The sequence below is a fragment of the Diabrotica undecimpunctata genome, chromosome 11, assembly GCF_040954645.1.
Source record: "Diabrotica undecimpunctata isolate CICGRU chromosome 11, icDiaUnde3, whole genome shotgun sequence".
Taxonomy (NCBI): domain Eukaryota; kingdom Metazoa; phylum Arthropoda; class Insecta; order Coleoptera; family Chrysomelidae; genus Diabrotica; species Diabrotica undecimpunctata.
In genome coordinates, this window is record NC_092813.1 from 422,618 (window position 1) to 433,284 (window position 10,667).

General features: G+C 36.9%; 1 protein-coding gene across 1 annotated transcript; it reads right to left on the reverse strand.

Moving 5' to 3' along the window:
- Nucleotides 1-231: 231 nt before the first annotated feature.
- LOC140452934 (uncharacterized) lies at nucleotides 232-1,080 on the reverse strand. The gene has a single exon (XM_072547257.1). It carries the CDS (start codon nucleotides 1,078-1,080, stop codon nucleotides 232-234), a length of 849 nt encoding a protein of 282 aa, XP_072403358.1.
- Nucleotides 1,081-10,667: the final 9,587 nt, after the last annotated feature.

Consider the following 10,667-nt stretch of genomic DNA (forward strand, 5'->3'; position numbering starts at 1 on the left):
TCAGAACAGTTATTCATAGGCTTTCTCGGAATATCATTATCATTTCAATATATATATACGGAATATCATTTCAATATATATATACATATATATCTGATATAATATTACTAATTTCTTGTTTGGAAGATATTAATTTGTTTTTATAAGAAAGAGTGTTAATGTGAATTGAGTTTTGTTCACCTTTTAGTGTACGTACTTTATTCCAGATTGTAGTCATAGGAGTTGATGAATTTATGGTAGAGACATAATTTGACCATGTTTCTTTTTACTTTTCTTAATAAGATATTTAGTTTTTGCCCTAAGTTTTTTAAAGTTGCTAACGTTTTCTGTTGTTTTATGTCTTTTTAAAACATTGAAAGCATGTTTGGTAGATTTCATAGCTAAAGCTATTTCTTCATTCCACCATGGTACTGGTTTTCGTTTGCAAGGTTTTGTTTTTCCCACTGCAATATTAGCGCATTTTAGTATAGTATCATTGAAATGATGAAGAGATGAATCTATGCTATCTTCTAGAATAAAGTTCGTAAGATAATCATTTATTAGATCTCTATATAAGTCCCAGTTTGGTGAGTTTAATTTCCATTTTTGGTAAACAGGAATATTCGGTTGATCATGCCCAATGGTTTTAATTGTTAGAGGAAAATGATCGCTATTATATAGATAATCAAGACTATTCCAAGAAAAACTTGTAGCTAATGAGTGATCACACAACGAAATATCGATGGCAGAAAAAGTACTATTGTGGTAGCTAAAATGAGTAGGTTTAGCAGTATTCATTAATATTAGATTTTGATTATCTATTAATTTCTGAAGAAGTCTACCACATTTGTCTGTTTTTATACTACCCCATATGATATTATGACAATTCAAGTCACCAAGTATTAGTTTGAAAGCAGGAATATCATCGATTAAGCGCTGTAAGTCTTCAAGTACATTTTCATTTGGATGAGGGAGGTAAATGTTACATATGTTAATAGGTCTGCAGTTGATATTGCATGATATAGGTACAGCAACGGCTTCCAAATTGGTGTTTAGGTGAATTTTTCTTGCTTCTACATAATTTTTTACAAAAATACCCATTCCGCCGCTGGCGTGTTCTGTGTCGAGATTTTTGAGAAAGCTAGTATAGTTTTTAATATGTAAGTTTTTAGTTTTAAGATGTGTTTCCTGTTAACAGATTACTAGGGGAGACAATTATTTCATTAAAATATTAAGAGATTCTACATTGTTGTAATATCCATTTAGGTTCCATTGTAAAATAAATGTATTAACCATTTTGGGTATCTGACTGAGAAACAGAGATATCACTTTCTATATCCGATGAGGAATCAGTGATATTGAGTTGTAATCTTTTTCTTAGCCTTGTTAATTTGGATTTTATATCGCGGTTTAAAATATGACCATGTGCAAATAATAGAATATCTTTAAATTATATCATATCCGTTGTGTAGTTTTTTACAATGGAGTTAGGGTTTTTTGAGTTTAAGGCAGTTTGTAACGCATCACAAATAACATTAAAATCAAGAGGAAATTTTGGGGACCTAGACTCAAATTTATTTTTAATGGTCTCTAACTCTTTAATAATATCAGGGGGTGAGGCTTTTTGGCGTTTGATTATGTGTTTAGGTTTTGCAAACGGAGTTGTGGCAGTTGATGTTTCTTGTATATCGGGTGAGGTAGATATTTGTGTTTTGGTTGTGTGGGGAGGTACTTCAGTATTTAATGGAGGAAAATTTGTTTGTTTGTTGGTTTTTTCTGTAGACAAAGTGTGTTTTTCTAATGATGGTTGTTCAGATACTAAGGTTTCAGTGTTAGGAATTTGAACGTTAGTGTGGTCGGTATCCATTAGGGGAGGTTGTTGTGGAATTACAGTCTCTGGTTGATATGGGCTATTTATGTTGAAGGTTGTTTGTTGACATGTTGGACAATCAGTTTCCCGATGTCCTTTTGTTGCACACTTAGTGCAATTTAAGTTGTCGAGGGTAAAGTATATACGGTAGTTGGTGTTGTCATAGTAAATTGTAACAAAGTCTGGGATAAGGATAGTATCATCAGGAGTAACAAACACTTGGCGGCGAAAGCTTAAAACATGGCTGTATGCAGTATCCGGCATGCCTACTTTCAAAAAAGTTATTCTAGATACTGGTTGAAGTCCCAGCTTTTTCAGTTCATATTCTATTAAAGTGTTTGGGACGGTAGGGCAACCATTAGAAATGACGAGTCTTGTGGCTTGGGTGATTAATCTTCTAATTTCAATTTTTGTATTGTTCAATATTAGTGAATTATGTGCTTGCAGTAAGGAATCCACGACATTAGTACTGGTGAGGTAAATACATACTCTACATACATTGTTTGAGATACGTGAGGCAAATAGAATATTTTTTGGTTGCACTAAATTTCCCACAGCAATAATAGTTTTGAGGTTACAGTTTAGTCAATAGTTAATATTTAGAGATATGCTACTCACAGTTATGATTTATAGCACAAATTAACACACTAACTATACTGGTTTCACTGATATACTTTTAAAAAATAATGTTTGGTTAAATTTTTAGCAAAATATTATTAATTCAGGAGACGACTTAGTTGCTGTATTTCATTACTATCTCCAGGACCGGACCTCTTTATTTTTATTTACATAATACGTCCATTTATTAAATCAAAATCTTGATGTACACTTATTGTATGTCCATACTTTTATTGCCAACTATTGTATGTAGGTAATTATTTTACATAATTACCTGATTTTGACTATTACTTAGACTTTATACTATGTTTATAGTATCTGTCTTACAAAGAAATTTTTTGTACTTCTATTCTCTGAAATTCTTTATATGGTTATAGTTTATAAATGACAAATAAATATTTTAAAACTTTAGTTTGATGAATACTGCAATTCATTGGATAATATTTTTTATTTTCCCCTGAGTATCATCTCAAAATTATTTTGTTATAATGTTTAACAAACTTCAGTTAGACAGTTGCTACAATCTGTTGGTGTGTTTTACATCCCTGACGTATACTATAAATTTTTTATTTAGTTACTACTAAGTTTTAACTTTTGAATATTTATTTTTAATTTTTTCCACATTACTACTGCGTATATATTAGTTCATGGATAGAGGTTGGTTTTTTTTTTGAGAAATATTCCTCAGTTTTACTTCGAAATTTTTCTGATGTGTAGGAGTGTGTAACATCATAAACGTCACATGTTTATTATTTTTCTTTAAATTATTATTTTATTCCAATTTTTCTTGATTTTATACATTTGTAAATCTTCTGTTTTGTGTTACTATGTTTGTTCTAGAGATAGTTGGCATCCAGTGATCTAGGTGGTTGCTTTATTTTTACAAGAGGCTTGGCTTCTTAGTAAGAGGTCGATAGCTCTTTTGAGGCATTTGGGGACCATGCGGGGTATGTTTATTTGCATTTTAGACATTTTGGATTATTAAGTAGGGAGCATTCTGTGTTTTAGTACTCAGAAGTTTCGCAGCTTGCGAAAATTGTTTGTCTTTTATGACATGAGATTTCGTGCCTCTTGGCACGAAACTGGGCTGGTGATAGTTGGAAAACGAGGACCTTGGGCTATCAATTTAGATACTATTAGATATAAGACATCTATGAAATGTTCCTCTGATTTAAGAAATATTTGGATTAGTCAAGGTAGTTTGTTGTTCTTTTTAGCAAAAATACGATAGATAGAAGTGAATTAAAAATTAATTTCCTGAAGGGTGGGGGTCAGTTCCTTACCTTTGAGTTCTTGCTCTACATATTTTACTACCAGAATACCAGATGGAACGATGATTCTTTAAATTGGGATGTTTTTTAGGATTTGTTTCAAGAGTTCTTTACTCTTAAAACTAATGTGATACTTGTACTCTAATGTGATAAACGGATCGTCCGTTCGATTTTTGAGTTTGGCCTTTATTTCCTTGAGCTTGATAATTTGGAGGTTTTCAGAAATTACACTTAATCTTTAAGAACCATTTTTCTGTTAACTAAGTAACCAAGTAGTTTCTGGGTGTTAACTGATTGTTAAAAAAGGTTCACAGAATATTAAACACGGGAGAGATATCTAAGATTTAATAAAAAAATCGTAGTGGGTATTTATTGAAGTCGAGAGTAGCAATTTTGGAAGTAGAGGTTGCGATTTGGCTGTTTTATAGTTTTATCCTTAATGGTGAAAGACGCGGAGATAGATGCAGAAATTTGAAACCTGGAGCGGGTCCTGGGATTCCGAAGTTGATAAAAAGGGAAGTAGATTAAAACCGAGAAGATGGAACGACTGTGTAGCAGAGGAGTTGAAAGATAAAAGTTTAGGTGAAGGAGACACGATGAACAAAAATAAGTGTAGAATAAGAATTAGGAACAGCAACCCATAAAAAGGGAAAAGCTGACGAAGAAGAAGAAGAAAAAAAGTTCAAACCACCTGTGTATGAAATTTCCTGGATTAATCTCGGTTATTGGTTTGTATCTGTTAATATGCCAATTAATTCACTGATTTATACTGAACAAGGAATATGATAATAAGTCTAGGAAAACAAAACTAAAAATGATATAAAACTTACCTGTATTAAGCTACCTACTTAACATTAAGAAACAAAATTCAATAATAATGTTAACGGAAACTAAAAGCAAAAAAATAAAACAAAAATAAATTAAGAATATTTATTTTATATACGCATGCGTGTATATTAAAATCACATGATTATAGAAATACGCCTTTTTTTTAACAAAATAGTCTGGATACTTTTAAGATACGCGTGTCTAAAATAAAAAAATAAAATATAAGCAAAATAATAAGGTCTATTAAAAATGAAACGAAATAAAACTGAATTCAGAATTCTTTAAATTATTTATAATATGTAATAAAATATTTATATTTAGTATATATGTTATTTTAGTTTCTTATTAAATCATTGTATACAATGTATGCTGTATACAATGTATACTGTATACAATTAAAATTGAAATGTACAGGGTAACTCACGAACACAAAGGAACATATTGTATATTTTTATACTTTTAACAGCTCTTCAACACTCTGATCTCAACGAACTATATCATTTAGGGCATATTATAATTATTACGTGATGAAATTTTTCAATTATACAGTGTGAAAACCAGTTACAGAATATCCTTGTTTGTGTCGTTATTTTTGAAAATAATAAAATACGCTTTTTACGGCAACGCTTTTAAATTCCAATGTGCGCCTTTTAAATATAATGTAAAGTCTTTTATTTATTTATAATTATTTATATTTTGTTGTGAATTCTTTAATTTATAATGTCTTGTTCTTATTTTAATTTACTAAAGGTTCAATATTTATAACACTTACGAATTTAATTTATTTTCTTTATTTATATTAATTTATCTTACAATAATTTATATATCCAAACGTAACAATTAAACGCGAGCGCGTCTTCAAAATCAACTGTCCCTTCCATGAAAGCTCCGTTATTATATATCAAAACACAGCCGGTCGAGAATTCAGCCTGATTATACTAGAAGGTCAATCCGGGTCATCGTTTCGACCGTTTTCTGGAAGGTCCGTTCAGGTAAATAGAAGCCTCTCGTAAAATCTAAAACATAAACATGTGAATAAAAACATGTTTACAGGTTTTTAAATATGACTCATATTTTTACGTAACATTGCTCCCCTCTCAAAAGATGGTTCCTCCTGGAACCTTGTCGGGACTAGAACTGGAACGGTATGCTGGTATCGGCAACTGGACCCTCTTTTACAACTTCCAGTTGTATAAAAATGACAAGGGACGGTTTTCTCTCCGCACCAGTAACTATGCTGATTGCAACAGACTAACACCTGGACTTCGGTGTCTTTAAAGATCTCCTCCACCATATTTCGGATAACCCTCCAATCTAATTGGCGGCACTCCAACTTTGGCATGGCTAACTTTTGCACGTCGGACTCTAGTACGTGCCCTCTCAATTAAAGTAAGGCTTCCCATACATCTCGGTAGGTAGGTTGGTCACGGGCAGTGTCTTTTGTTACCAGATAGAAAAGGTAACGTGATGCATCTTGGAGTTTCAAGGTTTTACCGGGAGCTGGTACCTGGCATTGAAGTTCTGCAACTCGACCAAACTTCCGTCGAAAGACGGATGCCAACTCTGGTGCGTCTTTGATACTGGCCGGGATGATAAGGGCCAGCGAGTGGTCATCGGGGAGCGCGAGTAGATCTTGCTTTTCTTCAGTGGTAACACCATGTCTTGCTTTACCGGTACCTCCATAGGCACCCATGAATTCCTTAAACGTGAGGTCAGACACGTCTTGGACTTGGTTTACTTTCACTTCTTCATCTACGTCGTGGTCACCTTCAAAAGACGCCAACCGGTTATGGTGTACTATCATCGGCTTTCCCCTCGGAATCTTGCTTATTCGGTAGATGACATCGTTGATCTTCTCCATAATTAGGTATGGGCCTTCCCAAAACTGCTGCAATTTGGGAGAACAACCTTTTCGCTTCTTGGGATTATAGAGCCAGACCTTGTCGTTCTTCTTAAAGCAACCCTTTTCGGCTTGTGTATCGTACCGTTTCTTCATTCGGTCGCTAGCAATCTGAAGGTGGGAACGGACCAACTCATATACATCGTCCATTCTTCTTCGTAATTCAATCACATAATCTTCACCTGCTACATCTTCTCCAGGTCGACACCCAAATTCTAGATCACAAGGTAGTCGCATTTCGCGTCCGAATAGGACTCTGGCTGGTGTCTGGCCTGTTGATTCGTTAACAGCAGATCTGTAGGCCATTGTGAAGAACGGAAGGTATTGGTCCCAGTCTCGCTGATGATCGGACACCATCTTTGTCAAATACTTGCCGACTGTCCTATTCATCCGTTCTACCATACCATCAGATTGCGGATGATATGCTGTAGTTCTTGTTTTCTTCATGCCTAGTCTATCACATATTCCTTGGAATAGATCGCTTTCGAAGTTCCTGCCTTGGTCACTATGTATCTCCAAAGGCACTCCAAATCGGCTGATATATTCTTGGATCAACTTATCTGCAACGGTGGCGGCCTTCTGGTCTGGAAGTGCGTAAATCTCGACCCACTTAGTAAAGTAATCCATTACTACCAACATGTACTTGTCATTTTCACTTTCTGGAAATGGCCCAGCGATATCCAAAGCTATTCTTTCAAACGGGCTTCCAACATTAGATTGTCTCATAGGAGCTCTCCTTTTTCGGTAAGGCCCGTTACTCGTGGCACAAATAGTACATTTCTTACACCAGTCTTTTACGTCGTCGGAACCGTTCATCCAATAAAACCATTCCCGAATTCGCTGAAGGGTTTTCTTTACACCAAAATGCCCTCCCGATGGACTGTCGTGTAACTGACGAAGTACTTCGGCTATTCTGCTCTTTGGGATCACCAACTGTCTTCTCTTCTCTGAACCGTCACCATTTTCCAGGACTCGTTTAAGCAAGCCATCTTCGATGATAAATGAGTCCTACTGGGCCCAATACGTCTTAACTACTGAGCATAGGTTTGATTTTTCCTGCCAAGGTGGTCGACGGTTTTCCTCTTTCCATTTTCGGATTTTCTGTATAACTGGATCTCTCTCTTGTTCTTCCCTTATCTTAGTAGGCGTCCAGTCGTCGTTGACAATCGTCGTTCTTAGCACTGCTGCTTCCTTGGATTCCGTTTTGTTGCAGTGGGAACACTCTGCTGGGCATGGCCTTCTAGAAAGAGAATCAGCGTTTCTGTGGCTAACTCCGGCCCGGTGCTCAATCTTAAAATCGTATTCTTGGAGTCGTTCGATCCACCTGGCTATCTGACCCTCTGGATTCTTAAACTGCATCAACCACTTAAGGGCGGCATGGTCGGTTCGGATTAGAAACTTTCTGCCATAGATGTATTGATAGAAGTGCTCTACTGATTTAACTACTGCTAGAAGTTCTCTTCTCGTGACGCAATAATTTCGCTCAGGTTTTGAAAGAACTTTACTAAAATATCCGAGGACTCGTTCCTGTTCTCCTTGAATCTGAGACAGCACTCCTCCAATTATCCGCATTACTTGCATCCGTATCTAAGATGAACTCTCCTTCTGGCAGTGGATACCCTAAAATTGGTGCTGTTATTAGATGCTTTTTTAAGGTCTCAAAGGCATATTGGCAATCTGTATCCCAGCGGTATTCTCTTGCTTCCTCTGTAAGTCGCGTTAATGGCTTAGCGATATCTGAAAACTTCTTAATAAACCTCCGGTAGTAAGTACATAGTCCAAGAAAACTTCTCACTTGATGTTTGTCAGTTGGTTTTGGCCATTCCTTAATGGAATCGATTTTTCCCTTATCCACGGCCACTCCTTCTTTACTGACTATATGACCCAGATAATTGACTTTACCCTGAAATAGCTGGCACTTATTGGGGTTTAGCATCAATTGAACAGCTTTAAGTCGAATAAAAACGTTTTCTAAATTCTTCAAATGTTCTTCGAATGTCTCTCCCAAGACGATTATGTCATCTAAATAAACCAGGCATGTTTTCCAAGATACCCCTCTCAACACATTTTCCAGAAGCCTCTCAAATGTCGCAGGAGCATTACAGAGTCCAAATGGCATAACGTTGAATTGCCACAATCCAGATCCTGTGGTGAAGGCTGTCTTTTCTGTATCTACTGGGTCCATTTCTACCTGCCAGTATCCAGACTTCAAATCCAAAGTAGAAAATAGTTTACTTCCAGCCAATGTGTCCAATGTGTCATCGATCCGAGGCAGAGGATAACTATCTTTCTTGGTAACGTTGTTCAGCAAACGGTAATCCACACAGAACCTCGTCGTTCCGTCTTTCTTCTTAACCAGGACCACCGGAGAGACCCATGGGCTCGTAGAAGGTTCTATCACCCCGTCTTTCTTCATTTCCTGAACAATCGTTTCAGCTTCCTCTCTTTTCGCCTGTGGTAATCGTCGAGCTGTTTGACGAATTGGCTTAGCATTACCAGTATCAATTTTATGCTTAACAACGGTAGTTCTTCCCGTCTTTCCTCCTTTCGGTACGAAAATATCACGATACTGCCGAAGAAATTCCCTTAATTTCCTTTTCTTGATCTGATTCAGAGACTGTCCTGCAACTGCAACCATTTGGTCGAATTTGTCGTTGGAATTATCAGATGTTGTCGCTTGACGGATTATGGATGTCACAGGTACACAAGTTCCTACTTTTGTTTCTTTCTTTATGGTCACTGGGTAGTCGTTGACATTGATAAGTCTCACAGGAATTTCCTTAGCCGAAGTCACCAATTCCTTTCCAATTATGATTCCACGGCCAACCTCATCGTCGTGGTTCCAAGGCCCCATCATAACAGGTCTCCCTTCGTCCACAATTCCCTGTAGCCGCGCTACTATGATCGTTTCGCTTCTCGCAGGCACGACTGTATCTTCTTTAATGGCTGCTTGCACAGTGTTGTCATTATGTGGATGGAGAAATACTTCCTCGTTGCCAACTTTGATTACCTTATTCTCAAAATTCAATTGGAATCCATGCATATTCATTACGTCCATTCCTAATATAACATCCTCTTCGATGTCAGCAACTATAACAGTATGGACAAACTTTTCTGCTCCAATTCCCAATTGTACCTGGATTTCTCCATGAATGTTGGCATTTTCACCTGTAGCGGTCCAAAGTCGCAACCTCGTTGGTAACAGTTTCTTTCGGCTGTTTATAACTGTCGTGCGTATAATGGTTCTGGTCGCTCCGGTATCCACCAACAACGTATGCTTTTTACCATTTATGTCTCCATCTACATATACACTATCTTCACGACATTTCAAAGAAGCTATTAGTATGAGAGGGTCTTTGGAAAAGTTCTGGGTCGAAGCTGCCCCCCTAAAGCTGACCCGTTCTAGTTTTCCTAATGGTGAGTTTCTTGATTTGAGTCGTACCTAGGGTGTTTACAGGAGCTTCGTACGTGTCCTATTTCGCCACAATTCCAGCATCTGATAGTCTTCGTTTTCTTATATGTCATGCTTTTCATCATATTAACGAGCTCGTCAAGTTTATCTTCATCTCCTTCCTCTTTTACAGTCCTAACTTTACTGTACCCGCCAGAGGCCTGCGTAGCTGACTCGTATTCGAAGGCGGTGGATAGGACATCAACCAGCGTCTTGTGACGAGCTAATCGCAGTGTTCTCTGCATTTCGTGATCAGACCATCAATAAACGTTTGAACGGCCAATTTTTCCATCATGTCTTCGGGAGCTGTTGGATAAGCATATCGTACTAATCTGGCAATATCTACCTCATATTCTTGAAGAGCCTCATCTTTCTTCTGTCTACGATTTTTGAGCTGCGACTGGTATACATGCTCCAAATGTTCTTGGCCATATCGCATATTTAACCTCTTCTTCAGTTGTTCGAAATCATCGGTCTCCTCTACGGCTATGGTCTGAAGCACATCTAAGGCATCTCCTCGAAGAGCGATAGTCAGGTTTACAGCCTTTTCTATTTCAGACCATCCATTCGCTCTTGCGGCTGATTCGAACTGTTTCATGTAGTTGTTCCATGATGATTTTCCGTCGAAAGTTGGGACTTTAACATGAATAGAACCTCCACTTCCTTCAATTTTCGGCCAACTCATTTCAAGTGTCTCCAACTTACATTTCGTCTCGTCTTCTTTTATCTCCACTGTAATCGGATTGTTAC